This window comes from Oenanthe melanoleuca, chromosome 5 (genome assembly GCF_029582105.1).
Source record: "Oenanthe melanoleuca isolate GR-GAL-2019-014 chromosome 5, OMel1.0, whole genome shotgun sequence".
Lineage (NCBI taxonomy): Eukaryota > Metazoa > Chordata > Aves > Passeriformes > Muscicapidae > Oenanthe > Oenanthe melanoleuca.
Genome location: NC_079339.1, coordinates 4,647,321 through 4,665,276, shown reverse-complemented (window position 1 = coordinate 4,665,276; position 17,956 = coordinate 4,647,321). Strand labels below are relative to the sequence as shown.

At 37.6% G+C, this 17,956-nt stretch overlaps 1 protein-coding gene across 2 annotated transcripts in view; it reads left to right on the top strand.

Annotated features, from left to right (window-relative positions):
* Window positions 1–7,937: 7,937 nt before the first annotated feature.
* Window positions 7,938–17,956, top strand: part of LUZP2 (leucine zipper protein 2) — a 212,107-nt gene continuing 202,088 nt past the window's right edge. Inside the window, exon 1 of one of the 2 annotated variants that reach the window (XM_056491993.1) lies at window positions 7,938–8,269. In XM_056491993.1, the coding sequence (XP_056347968.1) occupies window positions 8,208–8,269 (62 nt within the window). In that variant the 5' untranslated portion in view covers window positions 7,938–8,207. The remainder of the gene's footprint in view (window positions 8,270–17,956) is intronic. The other variant, XM_056491992.1, reaches the window with a different exon arrangement.

Below are 17,956 nucleotides of genomic sequence, written 5' to 3'. Positions count from 1 at the left end.
TTTTTACATTTGGTCTCGTCCTAACTGGGCCAAGAGCTACTGCATGAGCAATCTTTGGTTTGATTTGGGCAAAAGCTTGTTGTTGTTTAGGGCTCCAGTGGAAATTGGTTTTTTTGCGAGTAACTTGGTAGAGAGGACTCACAATTTGGCTGTATTTAGGAATGTGCATTTTTTAAAAGCCTATGGCACCTAGAAAAGCCTGTGTCTTTTTTTTGTTAGTAAGTAGGGACATAGCTGTAATTTTGTTAATAACATTAGTAGGAATTTGATGCAATTTATTTTGCCACTTTACTTGTAGGAACTGGATCTTACAAGCAGGTTTCTTAACTTTATTTTTCTTGATGGCGAAGCCGGCTTCCAGGAGAATTTGGATAATTTTCTTTTTTTTTTTTTTAAACACTTTCGCTGCTGTGTTTTCTTATATGATGATGTCATTAATATATTGTAGATGTTCTGGAGCTTCACTCTTTTTTAGTGCCGCCTGGATTAGTCTATGAGAGATGGTGGGACTGTGCTTTTACTTTTGGGGCAGTCGGTTCCAGGTGTACTGCACGCTTTTCTAGGTGAAAGCAAACTGAGGCCTGCACTCTGCTGCTAAAGGAATGGAGAAAAATGTTTTGGCGATGTTAATGGTGGCATACCACTTGGCTGCCTTGGACTTTAACTTATACTGCAGCTCCAGCATATGCGATACAGCAGGGCTTAGCGGTGGAGTTACTTTATTTAAGGCACGATAGTCTACAGTCAGTCTCTATTTTCTATTAGGTTTTTGCACAGGCCAGATGGGACTGTTGAAGGGTGAGTGGGTTTTGCTGACTACCTCTTGGCTTTCTAGCTTACGGATTATCTTGTGAATGGGGATCACAGCATTTTGAGTTGTCTTATATTGCTGGCGATGTACTCTTAAAGTGGCATTTGGTACCCATTACTTTTTTCTTTTTAGAAGTCCTACTGTAATCTGATTTTCGGACAGTCTAGGCAAGGTGTTTAATTGCTGGATGTGCTCTGCCATTACAGCTGCTATTTTAAATGCTCATCTGAGTCTTTTTGGGTCTTTAAAATATTTGCTTCGAAGGTAATCTATGCCCAAAATGCATGGGGCCTTTGGACCAGTCACAATAAGATGGTTTTTTAAATTTTTTCCAGTTAAACTTACTTTAGCTTTTACTATGGTAAAATTTTGCGATTTACTTGTCACACTAGCAATAGAAATGGATTCTTCCCCCACATATCTTGATGGAATTATCCTACACTGTGCTTTTGTATTCACTAAAGCTTTATACTTTTGTGGTTTCGATGTGCCAGGCCACCGAATACACACGGTCCAAAAGACACGGTTCTCCCTCGCCTCACCCTGGCCAGAGGCAGGGCCCCTTTAAGCCTGGTAATTTTTCTTTTTTGAGGCATACATTTTAGAGATTCCCTCAAAAGGGTCAGACATGTTATTATTACTATCATGTTTGGCATTTTGGCTATGAGAAACAGGAGCGGCTCTCCTTTTGGTGGAACTTCCTTTTTTAATTTTGCTTTCTTTCAAATTTTTTACTCATTGTGCTAGAGCAGCCGTAGGGTTTTCATCCTACTTCCTCATGTTTTCTCCACAATTCTGCAAAAAAAAACATAGCTCAGCCCGGGGAGTGTACCTCCTCTCCCCATTGGGGGAATGTTTACGCTTTGTGCCAGGGTTTTTAATTTAATTTGGAGGAGGTTCTTTTTAATTTTTTCTCTCAGTCTCTGATGATTGTTTTTTATTTTATCTTCTAAGTTCTGCAAGCGTGTTTCCACAGCGGCAATTCTAGCATGGGTTGGGCCATGTACAGAATTTGCATAGGCACGAAGCTTTTTTGCTATGTCGAGTACTGTTTCATACACTTCATCTTGCTTTATTATCGCTAGAGCGGATGCATATTCAGGCGGCCCCAGTCATACAAGCTTTCTCTACATTACCAGGTACCAGGTCTGGATTTCTAGTTGTTATATCATTCGAAAAAATAATCTTCACCACTGCCATCTCCCTCAGACGTTGGATCTCTTGCTTTATGGTTTTCCACCGGGTTTGCTGCATGTACAGGTCATCGGCACACAGATATCTTTGTGCCCCACTATCCAGAACACGTGCCCAGAGGCTTTGAGGGTTAGCCCCCCCCCATCATTCCTTGATTGATGGCCGGATTATGAGATAGGGATTTCAAATGTCTTGCTTTAGTGCCATTTAGGATGGTAGCTTTGCCTGCCGCATATCAAAGCTGGACTAGCTAACTAATTATGGATTTATTAGGTCATTTCGTATGGTCCTTTCTTAGACCACGAAGGTCTTTCAAGGAAAAGGACTTAATATTGCTCTTTGACCTTGCACTGGTCACTTTAAATCCGGGTTTTATTTCAGGAGGCATTGAGGGTCCTTCTCCTGCATCATGATCATAATTTTTTGCTGGTTGATTAGTTTTAGCTGTATGTTTTCTACTTTTGGTGCTAGTAGCCACGGCCATTGGTTGAAGCTTATTATTTAATTTTGCCCCTGTCCTCAAGCCTGGGGTGTTGACTACAGCCTGAGTCATGGGGATGGTAACTAATTTATCTCCCTGTTTTCTGTCTTTTGTCTGTGATTCTACACTTTTTAACGGGGTACGATAAACATGTGCCAGGGCCCAACTCACTGCAGTAATTTTTTTTCCCCTAGAGCTGTAGTGGCACTTTTCTTTTAAAAATTTTACTATCTCAGCTGGGTTCTGAATTTGCTCATGTGAAAAGTCCCAAACTATAGGATCAGAAAATTTCTTTAACATTTGGCCTAGGTTTTGCCATTTCCCACACCACTCAGAACTTATCACACTTTGCTTTGCTCTTAAGTCAGAAGTTGCACCAGCACCTCTAAAAATCTTAGCCCTAATTTTATGTAAACTGTAAACCGTGTAGAGAAAGCTTACAAAATTAAACATCAGAAAGATGACTTCTTTAATACTCAAGGAGAACTGCACATTTCCTAATAATGACGTAAAAAATTCAGAGGAGACAAAGGGAAGCAAAGGCTGAAAAGCCTCCTCCCCTGCTTTTCCTCTAACAAAATGAATGCATATCCATAACTAGGATTTAGAAGATATTCCTGGAACTGATTTGAGCATCTTCATAAGCTTCTTACAAGCCATTGCAACCAAGCCCAGTTTGATAAATATTTTGGTTATTATTCTTTTAGCATAAAAACTACAAATAAGGGACAGTACTGGAACTATTTTTGGATAGGAAAATAACCCTAGAGGCCAAAGAGATATTAAAACCTTAAAAAACTCTAGTATCCAAAACCACATACCAGAATCCATCCCATAAAGCATTATAAATTTCTTCCGATATACAGTTGCACAATAATAAAGTTTTTTCTACTTACTTTTGCCTTACGTTGGGCGCCAAAATAATATTTGTCCCGGTTTAGGACAAATTAGGGGAAAATTTCCAAAGGAGCTCTCCAAAAAACAAACTCCCCAAAATCTCCTCCCCTCTCACCTACGGGTTCAGGAAGAATTTCCTCAGAGGCAAAGTGGAAAAAACCTATTTATTAACAAACACAAAAAACACTCCCCAGCACAAGGAAAGTACAATCTTAGATGACAAAAACGTTTTTACCAAAGTGAGAGACAGTCACTGCTGGGAAGGGCGAAAAAGCTTCTTTGGCAGACTCCAGAGGCAGTCTCTGATGTTCAGGTCCCATCTGGAGCCGGTACAGATTTTTGAGTTGAGGGGGAGAAGGGAGGGGGAAAACAGCATCCGGGGCAGCAGCAGTAGGGCAGCGGCAGCCAGGGGAACAGCAAGCTGGGGCAGAAAGCAGCGGGGCAAAAGCAGCAGCCGAGGTAGCAAGCAAGCTGGGGCAGCAAGCAGCAGTGGCCGTGGCAGCCGGGCAAGCCAAGCAGCACAGCCCGGGGCCCCATCCCTCGGGCGAGGGAGAAGCAGCACCGGCGGCAGGAAGCTCCATGCAGACAGTGAGGTGGGGCAGGGAGAGGAGCAGACACAACACCAACCTGGGACACCCAGTTGTCTGTTTCAGGAACGAGCTATCTGGGCTCCATAACCAACCTGCTACTTGAAGTTAATAGAGACATTTAGACCCATTTCAAAGACTTTAACACCCATACCTTCAAACATCAAATTGTCTGTAAAGACAATAGCACACATTTTTCCTATCATTCTGGCCAGGATGTGCAACAGAACTTCTTTCACACATTCCTGGGTTATGCAGAGAAAATCATTCCATCACACATGGTTCTTTACTAGATTTTTCACACACTTATTCAGACAAAGCCCAGAGAAATTGATTTGTTCAATGTTCGTTTGTCCCAAATAACACAATTCTTAGTATTTGGTTTCCTATTTGTCATTGATTCTTCTGCCTGCAATGCTAACTAGGTAGGTTCTCATTCTTTGCTCTCTTATTGATCTTTTCCCAGAACAAGTGTCTCCAATACTCCAAGAAGGATGTTCTGGCATTTCTTAATGGTCGCTTATTTTTTGTTCATCTTCTGACAGCTTCCAGTCCATTGAGATGTTAAGCTCATCAGGTCTTGCCCAGGGAACAGTTCCTCCCCCCTGGGCGAAGAGGAACAAAACCCCTGACTAAAGCAAATTTAAATTTTTAGAAGTTGCATCATTTTCATAGGGAAGATTTGTGCTAATGTCTTTACAAACAATTCCATGGATGAGGGTTCGGGTGTTAATGTCTTTGAAATGAGTCTTAATGTCTCTACCAGCTTCAACCAGCAGGTTTGTTACAGAACCCAGACAGTCTTGACTCCTGAAACAAACAAATGGGTCTGCACAAGCCTGACTTTCTGAACTTTGTGGGGAAATTACATGTTTAAGGTGGTTTGGGAAGGCTGTACCTTCCAAGTACCTCAGCCAATGGGGAAAGGAAGAGGGCAACATGTGGCTGGGAGTTTAAAAAGGAGGCTGTGTCCTCAAAAACCTTGAGAGAGAAAACCCCATGGATGTGTACCCAGTGGACTCTCTCCCTTTATTCGAATAAAGTTGCAGGACTCCTCTGTCTGTGGCTTTTCACAGCATGATTTTCTGCACCAAAACAACATAATAATAAGGTAATGCCTTAATTTTCTAAGACTAAAAAAATGTTGGAGAGTTTGGTTTTTTGGTTGTTGGTTGGGGTTTTTGAAAAATTTTTTGTTTTGGTTTGGTTTTGTGTTTTGTTTTGTTTTGTTTTGTTTTGTTTTGTTTTGTTTTGTTTTTTTGTTTGTTTTCCCTGCAGCTCAAGTAACATTTCTGCTCTGGCAAGCATAAGCTTGTGTTGTATTTTGCAGAGGGAGACGGTTCATTTTCCTTTCCAAGGTAGGCAATGATATGCCTACACTATTGGTGTATTTAGCTAAACTCGCAAGAACCTATGTGATGAATGTTAGAAACATTTGCAGTAATACGTCCATATTTCCTATGTATTTTTAATGGCATATAAAATAATCTTTAGCTTGCTAAGCTAGGAGTAATTTTTAATTTTGTAATATTATCAATTAATTTGAACCAAAAATTGGAAAGCCTTTAATTACAAGACTAAACATACAATATTTCTAAGGAGTTCTGCACATCTTATGTGTTTATATAGAATATTTCTATAACCTCTTTGAAGTTGTTATACATTAATATTTGATCTCTAAGTGTACACAGCACAATGAATCAACTACAGTCTATGTCTAAGAAAAATCTATGAGAGATTCTCTTATTTTTTGGTATTGATATATTACTGTTAAGATACACATTACTCTTCTAAAATAAACAGCTGACCAACAAACCAAAACACAAAAACCCTTCCCACTTGTCAAGATTAAGATCATTTTTCTCAATTGCAGGGAGGAAAAGGATGATTTTTTTGTGTCTTTAGGCAAGCAGCTGGAGTAAAATCAGGACTGACAATAACAGTTGAAGATTAAGTGCCCAGCCCTTAATTACAGAAATTTGCCTCTAAAACTGCAGGTTTTCCTTTTGTCCTACATGCATTTACTTCAAAGTATTGTCTGCACCGTGATGCAATTGTACCTGTGTCTAGCTCAGTATTTAGAGGTGCAATTACTGCAGTCTGGGCTTAGCCTGACTGTGTATATGCTGTGCTCAAGTTGGTTGAAGTTTCCCATGGGCTGACCTGTGTTGGGAAATCTTGTTACACATCCTGTACATTGAATTCTTGAGGTGTCTGCAGGCTCAAACTGAGCTGTAACAGTCTTTATAGCACATTCACATCTGAGCAGGACTCATGCAATAGTGCTGGCAAGCATGAAAGCTTCCTGATTGTTCAACCAATTCTGAACAGGATGGCCAAATTATGCAAGGAATGACAATGTTATGGCTAGGTGATGTAGCACTGTAGTAGCTGCAGATTACTTGTACTGAAGTCACTCAACCACTTGTGAAGATATGCTCCCATGCAAGCGTGGTAAAACCCCTTGAGGGGAAACCAAGAAGCAGCAGTAGGCCTCTCTATTCCACCCTTCACTTCTCAAAGAAAGAGGCAGAACAGTAATAGAATTAAAAAATTGTTCCTCAAGTTGCAAAATTTCATAAGGTTACTTAAGATCACTCAGCATTTTTTATTGCTTTGATGCACTAGTACCTTCCCCTCTGTTCCACTCTGTATGAATGCACACATAAAAGGAAGATGAAAGAAGTATTGGCTGCTGAAATATGAAGTGCCTGGTAGACAGGAAAGCTTTGATTTTTCTAGAAGAGAAAATGACAAGCTAACAGTTCTTTTTATGACCTTTTTACTATGCTATCATAAGTATCCATGGTAACATGTCTGTTCATTCAAGCTGGTATGTATCATCAAAATAACGATAAATACAGATTTAAATTAATGTGATTGAATACATTGTGCTGCCAGGTGCTGAATAAGATACTTGAGTTGGGACACTGAAAATCAGAAATTAATTATTTTGTTCCTTTTTGGCTGTGTATATCACCTTTTCTTTTTTTTTTTTTTTTCTTTTACCTCCCATCACTCACAGCTCCTGAAGGATGTAATTTATTAATTTTATTTGTATTCACCGTATGCATATCTTATTAAGGGACAATACTAATTTTAAGAAGTCTTCCATTCCTTTCGAACAGTGAATTTCTGTATTCTATGATGGAATACAAAATTACTTTGCAATATACAGCTGAATGTGATGACAAATCAGTTTAAACTAAGGAAATTTTTATTTTATACTTGTGATGTATAATGTAGTTTCTGGATGTCTTTTGTAACAGCAGAGAAGTCCATAGGTAACCAAATATCTTTCTTGTAATGACCACACTTGATTCACTTGCAGACAAGTTTGTTTGGTTGGGGTTTTATGGTATTGCAAGAAAGATTGGTGTTGTTTAACTGTTATGCTTTCATATGATTTGCCATCAGATGAACTTGTGTTAAGGTAGGCAATTATCTACACATTGAAAACATCTTTACATGATTTATGTAATTTATCATTAAGATCGGGAGAATACAAACACAGAAAACAGGAAAAGGGCATTTATTTATTTGAAGGTCTTGTCCACATTTTCAGACGATGAAGGGCTTTTAGAGATATCATTGTTCTAAATCCTGTTCTGGAATCTGTTTCTGCTCCTGCCTTCAACTTGATATGGTTTGAATGAACTGAACACCTGATTGAAATAGTAGTTTATGTGTTCCTGCTTCGAAGAAATTAAACCTGGCTACATGCAGTGACAGGCTGCTCTGGTGCTTGACACGTACTTAGAGCAGCTCCTGCCTCTGTATCACCTGTCTTATAGTCACATCACATAAAGACACTAACTGCAAAATACTGGTGGTGTTTTTACTGCAGCTTTCTCAACTTTTTTTTTCTTCCAGGAAGGATTTCTCGGCCTTGTCCCGCTGTCCCCTTGGAATGAAGCTTGGAGCATCACACCGTAATCTTTCCTAGGCCGCCCCTAAGGGGCGCGTCCTGGCGCAGCCTGCGGGGGGGGGTTGGAACAGCCGCCGGGCGGGCTCCGGGCTGGTGGCGGCGGCTCGCCCTGCTTCGTAATATCCCTGCCGGCGCTGAAATCCCGTCGGGCCTTCCCTTCCTCACGCCGTCTGTCTGTCTACGCTGACGGAGGCAGAGCCTTTCCGCAGCGGGCGGGCAGCTCCCTTGCCGAGGCGAGGTTGGAGGAGACGAGGACAGAGTCGATGTGAAGAGCAGCGCGAGGAACGGAGCAAACGAAGGGAGGCCAGCATGAAATTCATCGCTGCTTATTACGTACTGCCTCTCTTTCCTGCTCTGGTCTTTGGTGCTAGGTGAGTACCGATAGCTATTTTCCTATGCTCCTGCTGTTTCCTTTTTCAGATTCAGTGCTTTGAAGAATAATAATACAGATTTAAGGTTTTACTCGGGTATTAAGTTTAGAGCAAGGATCGGCTCTGATTCTTATCTGTCTGATTCCCGCTCCTGATCGCCTCAAGATTGAATGTTCTCTTGGTGTTTGGTTTGTTTTTGTTGTTTGCAGGGTTCTGTTTGTTTGTGGTTTTTGTTTTGGTTTGGTATTTTTGTTTTGTTTTTGTGGATTTTGGTTTTTTTTTTTTTTTTTTTTTTTTTTTTTTTTTTGTTTTTGTTTTTGTTTTGTTTTGGTTTGGGTGTTTTTTTTTTTTTTTTGTTTGCTTGGTTGGTTGGTTGGTTGGGTTTTTTGGTTTTGGTTTTGGTTTTTTTTATGCTGGGGAAGATGCTTCTGTATAACTTGAGTCACAGCTTGTGGGATGTAACAAGGCAGTGACAAATGTAAGCTTTATATATAAAGCAGTTAAACCAGATAGACTAATTCACTGTAAAGAAAGGAAAACAGCTGAAACTGAGAATAGCTAACATTTTCCCTTACAGAGTGAAAAAAAATTAAAAACACTTGAGCAATTTCATCTCACTTAGGATTCTGTATCTGAATATAGACCCAGGTGCTTACAGGTTTTTTTACTGTAAGATACTGTTGTGTTATCTCAATGCCAGTAAATATTTAAAAAATTGCTGCAGTCTAGAAGAATTTCTTTCTGTGAAAATATGAGTGTGAGGAAAATATGAACAAAATCTAAAAATATGAACAAAATTGCAGCTTAAAAATAAACTTGATGTGACCATTAAGTATTTTAATAAGATAATGCATTCTGCTCACTTGCTCAGAGAGAGTATATTGTCTATGCTGTCAGTATAATATGTTCAGCAAAGAAAAGATAAAGCTGAGACACCTCATCCCATTGTCCTGATGTGCATAGATGAGAAATTTATGTTGGGTACAGAGCAGATCTGTTATGATACTGCTCTCTGTTTAGACTGCTCAGCTTCCAGTTCCTCATCAGTAAATCAAGCCCAAATTTTGACTGTGGTATTTCTCTGCTGTGTTAGAATAGTAACACAAAAATAAGTGCATAATAAATGGTAACGAGTCTATAAAGCATGGAGGATATATGCATGTATATTTTTCAGAGAAATGTGACCTTTTCCTTTATGCTGTGTCTCCTCCTGTAAAATGGGCATCAAAGTAGCCTTTTGCAGAACCACTGCATGTTTTAAGGCTTAATTGTTCACTCAGATGTAAAAAGAAAAGAAAAAAGTCTGTGCCTGCTACATAGTCAGAGTAAGGAACAGCAGGAGCTCCATGCACAGGCAAATAATAACTGAAAATCTCTGAACAGGAAGATGTCCAAATGCAGGGAGAAATCAGGAAATTGCTTCAATTATCCAGTAACTTCGCTACTTCAGAATGGGTTTTTATTGGAACAATGAGGGTACTTTTTTGGTAACATTTCTGGTTAGGGGTTCCACAGTGCTGGTCCATATGAGGCATGCTGATGTGCTTTGGAATATAGCACTTGAAGAAATATATTGTGGTTCAATTCTTCTGATTTAATAAAAGGTCTAAGGAAACTTTCACTAGCAGTCATGTGAATTGATTTGGATTAATAATTTTATGCTCATTAAAGAGTGATGCATCCTTGAAAGAAGAGTTAAAATGGAGAAAAAGCACACAACCAGCTTTTGTAGATGCAGGTTTGCATCTTGCATGAGCTTGTGCAGATTAACCTGTACTGAAAAGAGATGTGGAATGCTCAAAAACTCCTTTAACATTCATGGAAGTCAATGTATGTAGTGTAGAGCCCTAAAAGTGAGTCCTTATCTTCTTGAGCCAAGGTTGCCAGTATGAGAAATGAAGTGTAGCTAATTCTGGATAATTGGAAAAAAACCCTAATAAATTCAAATCCCCCCTCAACTTTCAAAAAATACTTGGAAAGAATATCAAGAAGTTGAAATTGACATATGAATACTAATTATGAAAATTATAGTTCTGAGGAACTCATAAGAGCACAATGCTGTGGCCTGTGATGGTTTATATTCTTATGTAATTGAGAAATGAAAATGACCAATGGGAGAAAAATTCCAGTTAAAATTTCACCCAAGTATAGTATGTGTTGCAAAGTGAGTTTTTGGTACCAGATCAGTCACCCTGTTACAAAAGGAGACTGAAACTGTTGTAGAGGGGGAGATTTATAAAAGTCCTGGTCTACTGTCTTCAGCAGTCACTTGGTTTTTAACTGGTTGTGGAGAAGACTGAGTAATTTTTCAATAGCACATACAGGAAGCTTTAAAGATGCAATGCTGTCAACATGCCATTTACTGGAAAGAGATTGTACTTTAATCTCCTTCAGCAGAAGGCAGTTCTGGCTCTGGCAGTTAATACTTGTTGTAAACCTGTGGCTGATTCATTGGTTGGATCCAACAAGGTAGGTTTGCAGGACTAGTTTTTTTGCAAAAAAGTAGGGTGCCATATCTTACCATGTGAAATTGCTTAGCTAAGGCAAGATACTAACTTTTCAGGCCAGAGTTTTCCATCATGAGGATTTATTTTTGTAAAAGTTTGTACTGTATTTCATACAATGGTGCTGAAATGAGTGAACACAGTACTTGTTGGCAGAGGTGGACAACTCATGGATTTTTGTTCCTTGTCAGGCGGTGATGCATCATGTCATGGTGAGAGTTTTGTAAGATCTCAGCATGTCTTCAAGCCTAATTGCAAACAAATATTAATTGATGAGTTAAGGCAACATGTTATCTTTTCTAATTTCATAATATTGTTAACAAGATGAAAGTACACAGCTATCATTATTATTTCATAATTGTATGTAACTTCTAAACTTGGTCTAAAATCATACACATTAATCAAATGCCCATAAAATTACAGAAAGTTCATGGTGTTGAAATGAATTATCTTTTCTGCATTATCTAAACTGGATTTTGGTGTGGCTTTGAGACACAATGATAATAAGTCTTAATCATATTTTTGGTTGGTTGTAGTGCCAAAGAGGTCTAAGGTTGAATTGAGTTTGTCTATCCAGTTCAACATGTATGTTTTGATGGCCTAAGTAAAAAGTACTGCTCTAAAATCAGTCTCTCAAAATGTAAAGTTGAACATTCTTGAAGATTAATTTAGCTTGGTAAAAATTACAAAATTTGTGTTTTCCTGTCTGCTTTTATATTTCTTTTGACATTTCAATTTTGGTAAATTTAATGTGATAGATTATATATGTTGATATTTTTCAAATCATGCTGAAGATAATATAGGGTTTTCATATGACATCAGAAACGAGTCTCACTGCCCTGAGAGTTCAGGGAGTAAACACAGTGCACAATAAGCTCAGGGTCTTATTCTATGGCCACTTGCGTGCTTTTGTAGCCCCAGATACCTGAACAGTCTGACTGGAATGCTGCTTGTGAAAGGGAATATTACCTGAAGGCAGTCATTGGGGTCAGTAAGTGCAACTTATGGTCCAAATGATCTTGTCTAGTGAGACCTCCCTACTTTTAGGTAAAAGGACAGTTTTCTGAATATTATTTGAACATTGCTATTGAAATGTATACCAAAATTTTTTGTGTAAACAACAAAAGTCCTTAGAAGAAGCCTGATGTGACACAGAGCTTTCCTTTTCTTTTTTTTTTTTTTTTTTTTTTTTTTTTTTTTTTTTTTTTTTTTTTTTTTTTTTTTTTTTTTTGTGACAGTGCATTCCTTTTTATCACATGTAAAATATGACAAAGGTACAAGACACTAAATAATTTGATTGCAGTAGAATGCTTAATAGCAGAGAACAAGTCCATAAACACAACAAGATGAACTTCAAAACAATGGTAATATTTCTACTACAGCAGCTCATTAAATACATGTAGTAATAACAAGGCTGTAAAAGGCAGAATTTTTTAATTGTAGAGAAGTAGCTGGTGGTCTTTTTTTTTCTAGAAGTATAGTTTATTGTCAGTCTTACTACACTGGTGTTACAAAGCAATCTCTAATACAATGGCTTCAGAATTATGCATCTTCTGTTTGTAACAGGATAAAAGTAGTGTGCTCATTTCAAGTTGGTTAATGAATGTGCAGGTGTTGATCTGGTGTATACCTATTGGTAGAAGTGATTAAAAAAATGATGAATTTCCTAACTAAGCTTTGATTGAGCTTTCCTTGGATGTATTTTTAAGGTCAGCTATTTTCTTTACATTTGTTTGGTTTGGTAATTATTTTTTCAGGGATATGAAAATAATTTTTCCCTCCTTTCAGGTAAAGTTGTATGAATGACTCAGCCTGTGACTTGAGGAAAAGATAAAGAGGAGTGCGTCAGATGTTACTGTACTGGCATAGAGTGGGAGAAAGTTGAAAATCCTTGTGTCTAGTTTTTAAGATCTGTTTGGTATTAAGAACACCGGGCTATAATCAGGTGTTGATAGTAACTGTTTTTCATTTAGACTGATATGGAGGTAGATTAAGCCCTCCTTTAGAGATTTTGAAGTGAAGTATGTGGCTCATTGAAGGTTAATGGTCTTGGCTGTAGCCATGCCATTGTAGCATTCTGTCTGGCAGGTGGCCAGAACTGATTCTCACATGTGAAATCTTAGACTAAGGTCCAGGTCTTCCCCACAATTGAATATTAATTTGGCAGAGTGGTTGTAGGGTACTTCTTTTGGAGAAAATATGATCCATTTTTTGCTGTAGGTTCTTAATATGCTTTCTGAATTCTTTCAGAAATGCGGGGTTAATAAATATCCTTTTTCTGCTGTGTAGAGTTCATATTTTTTTTGTCTGAATTTTCTGGGCTCTAAAAGCTTTCTGATTTCTATCAGTGAGGATGATGATGCTTACTTGGTTAATGACTTGTAAGGATTTGTATTTGAAGTACAGACACAGTATTTAGGATGTGAGTTGTACTATACCTGTGAACGATGTGCTTTTGTTGTGGACTGTGTTTGAGCATAATGGGTGCTTAAACCAATGGTACAACTCTATAATTTCATGGAATGTGTTTGGCTTGATGGCTTTATTTTGAGGACTTATAAGAAAGTGCAAACTAGAAGCCACTTGCACCTTACTGCCAAAGGAGTGGAGAAATATGTGTTGGCAATATCAGTGGTGCTTCATATATCTAAGATCATGAACCTCAGTTAAAAATCCAGAAAGAAAGCCTCAGTTTTGCCATAAAAGCTAAAAAAAAAAATAATTCTTTTGTGGTGTTGGAATTCTGCTTGTTATGCTGCGTATAATGTATTTCTGCCCAGGAGACTTGCCATGGAGTTACTTTTGACATTTTAATGTATTCTTTGTATTGAGAAAAATTAAAATGCTGACACTTTCCTATGTCTCATTTAATTAATTTACATTAAGGACAGAAGATAATGAAATCCTAACCTAAATTGTACTCCCTTTTTCAGTGAGCTCAATATTATTTTCTGTATTTAATAGAAAACTGTTCACAGAAGTATTCCTTATGATGTTCCACTCTGCAGGCAAAGAAATCTCATTTATGCCACTTGTCAAAGCAGTGTTTCTTGCCATTGTCTAGTCTTGCACAATGGGCGTGCCCTCTCTGTTCCAGGGGTCAGATTATAAATATTCTCTATTTGGAAGTCAAGTAATATGTTTGTCAGAAAGCAAAAAAAAATTTTCATACCATCCTTAAGTCTTAGTATTGTGCAAAGGTTTAAGATGTGTATTGTTATATTTACTACTTCAAACACATTGGAGGGCAAATACTTTTTAGAAATACTGAAGACTAAATATGACATTTCATCAAATAGTTTTTAAGTGCTGCTATAGTTTCATTTACTCTCTTTCCTTACTTAGTCATCTTACCCTTTACATAATTCTGGGATTTTTTAATGTTAACTTTTACTGGTTTTTATCTTATCAGTAGTATCTTTTTATAGTGTCCCCTCTTAAAATTTCTGCCGTATTTGTAGATATAAACAACACTTCAGTCAATCATTAGAGAAATCAGTACATGAATCTTACAAGCTGAAAAAATAGGTGTGTACAGAATTTCTTGATATCTTACTTGCTTATATTAATAGTTTCTATGGAAAAAAGTAGAGAAGTGTCAAAAAATTCTGGTGTGTTTTGTCTTCATGTGCTGTCTTAGGAAGAACAGACTCATTTGCTGCCAGCTAGTGTATGTTACCCAAAATGTTGATTTTTCCAGCCATTTACATATTCTTGTTATTTATGAATATTTGTCAATTAGTGGTCATTTCCTTGCAGGAAATAGGTAGGCTTTTGTTGCATTTGCCAACTATGAAAGTCGAAGCTGGTTGAAAAACAAAGTAAACCTACTTTGGACAAATGGAAACACTTAGAAAGTGGAGCATGTATTTGTTGAGTCACATGTAATTGCAGAACTAAAACCTTTCTCTTTTAGCTGGAGATGGAACTGCAGCAGAATATCTTTCTAATGTCTCCATATAAAAGTCTTCCGGGCCACGCTTCTATCCATGACCCAAATATATGCTCTTGCTTTGACAGCATCAAAACACCTTCTCTGCAACAACAGAGAAACAGGGATTTATGGTGGGGCCAGTCTCTGTAATTTCACCATAGTGAAATCATATGTAAACAAATAATCAGTAGTTTTTATGGGTGTTTATATAACTTGTTTTAGTAGTGGGAGGAGACACAAATTCCCTGGTGTACCTGGTAAACAGGATAGTTTACTCATGCTTTGTCATGTTGAATTCTTTATACCTGATACAGTTCTTCAGGTGATTCAGTGTTTTTGTTGATATGAATGACTACAGAAATAGGAACTGTGACTTAGTACCTCAGAATTGCTTGGTGAATCAAGAGCAGCAATAAGCTCAGTAGTTACACTATGCCCACCATATATGTCATCCTCATCATGTTTGAATGGTTTTGCAGCCATGTGTTTGTTTCAGGCTAGTCGACAGTAAACATGGGGGAAAACCCTGATATTTTACTGAAACATGGAAGAGAAAAGAAAAAAGTAGCTGGAAAAACTGAGCTGACAAGACTGAAAAAGAGCAGCTGTGCTCTGGGTAGCATTAGATTGTTAAGGAAGTTTCTTCCTCCTGAGGCAGAGCAATGAAATATGTGCTCGATGTGCAAAGAGAGACTCTCTCTCTTGAAAATGGAGAAATAGAATCAATTTTCATGCTGCTTCACTTAGTTTTTTTTGTTAAGAAGCGTTTTTCAGGATGGAGTGAAACTCAGCAAGCAAATCAACAAACTGTGTTTGGGTGTTTAATAGCTGAATCTGTGAGATGCTATGCTGAAACTAATCAGTTAATAATTAACTGGTTTTTTTTACCGCCAAAATGTCCAAAATAGCCACTGTATTCTTACTACTTATCAGTGGCTGGCATAGTCCTGCTGTACTTCTACCTCTCTGTTCTATGCAGAGTACAGAAGGTCCTGGTATTTTCCCCCTCTGAAAATAGGAACTCTTGATTTTTTGTTGGTTTTAATTTGCTTTCTTCCCCATTCTGTGAAGGGAGCCAACATTTGTCAAGGGACCAGATATTTTTGAGAGGCTTAATACCTACCTATAATCTGCAATGGATTTTCTTTCAAGTGAGCTGGAAGAGTCTAATCTGATGACTTTTGAATTTCAGAAGGGGATGACAGCTGGTTGACTGCACTAACCTTTTGAAACTCTGAATGTAAACGAGCTGTATTCTTTGAAACTTTGACTATTCTTTAGGTGCTGAATGGTATGGGGGATATCAAATAGTCAAGATTGTTAGGAATCCATCCTGACCTCTTTTAGAAAGTTTAGCCTTGCAGCTGTCCTTGTTTTACCCTCAGTTGAGGAATAAGATTATTTGGTTTAATTCAAAGGGTGAGGCTTGGGTAATTAATCTGTAACTATGGTGCCTCAACAGTGAAGTGAGGAGGGGTCAGAACCTACAGTGTTGCTGCTTTCCTTCTATGTCCTTAAGCATATTTAATGTTGCAATCAGTGCAGCATATGCAATTTAATTTGGTGAAAAATCAGTCTCAAATACCGCCTTCTGTGAGATCACTGCATTTGTATATGAGTATATATGAATATACGAATATATATGCATTCATATATTAAAAAAGCCCACTGACTTCAAGTGCACAGATAGTGAATAGAGACGGTTTTTTTGTTTACTTGTAAAACCACTATCTGCTCCTCAGTACAATGATGTGCTGTGTTTGGCTCAGGAAATTACATGAAAGCAGACATTTATTTTAATTTAATTTAATGCATTTTTAAAAATCTGTTCCTGCTTCAAACATACTAGTTCTTTCCCTTATTTTGACTCAGCTGGAGCTCCTTTGCCACAAGGGCACATTGTTATCTGTTCCTGGGCACAGAAAAATTAAAATGCTGTAAAAATTAAATAGTGAGATCAGTTTTAAAGAAATAGTAGTCAGTCCATTTGATTCACAAAAAAAAATTAAATTTCCATTTGTTTTAATGTCATAGTGTGTAGTATTGTCAATTTCATATATAAGTAAACTGACAAAATTTAAATAGCTTCTGAAAATAGCTAGAAGAAATAAAGGACATGTATACCAGAACTAAGGGTTTAAGGAAAATATGTTTACTTTGTATGAGATGACTACTGCATCACTATCTTATAAAACATAATTGTAAATGTTTAAGCCATTCCCATCAAATGGGTGATGTACAGAAATTGATACTGCAGTCAGGTTTAAATATTTTAGTGTTCGCTCACATCATATGTTTCTTTGCTGCTTAATCTTGCTGGCAATGTCACATGTTTTAAATGTAATGGAAAACTGTTCCCAATACTATTCAGTAATTACAGGAACATGCAAGTTTCTATCACACTAGATTAAACCTGATGATACCTTGGAAGCAGTATGGAATAATTTAATCTGCCTTAAGTCTTTCCATGTTCTAGGGAAATAAAGGATCCTTAAGATAGCTTAAGCCATTCCTGTAGAAGAATATTCAGTATCTATAACAGAGTCTTTGATCATGTGAACATTTGCAAGGACCCATCTGGAGAAATAAGTAGATGTGTTTTCAGAAGTTCAGCTGCCGAGTAGACCGGAAGCAAACATATATATCTGAGCAATCTCCTCAACCACGTGATTTTCAAGGAGACCGTTGAGAAAAATCACTTTACAAAGTCACATTTGTGAAACTGCCAGTCATTCTGGGACCTGATAGGATGAGATAAGATATCAAAGAAGGGTGATGGGAAAACAGGCTAATTTCAGTGCCTGTTAGAAGGAGGTAGATAAAAAGGGACATGATGTAGTGAATTAATAAGTTGAAACATTGATGCTCTTCCAGAGACGCGCTATTTACATGTATCTTACCAGATGTGAACTGTATCTGGGTGCTGCTCTTTCTGAAGAGATTTTAACAAAGATTTTTAAAAACGCTGTTTGTGTAGAGAGACAGTATTGGAGAGGAGGAGACTTGTTAGGCTCTTCCTGTTACTGTTCAGGACTTAGAAATTATAGTATTGATGTAGCTTTAATTCTTTAAAATAAAAGCTTAAAAGTATGCTTGAAATAAACTTTTAAAAATATGTCTTAAAAGTCTCCTAATAAGGAAGCAGTAGAAAAAATATAGCAGTTTTACTTCAATTTTTGGGCAATAGAACAAGTTCTTCTAGTGCTGCAGATATCTGTGCTCCATACATTTTAAACTTCATAAATTATA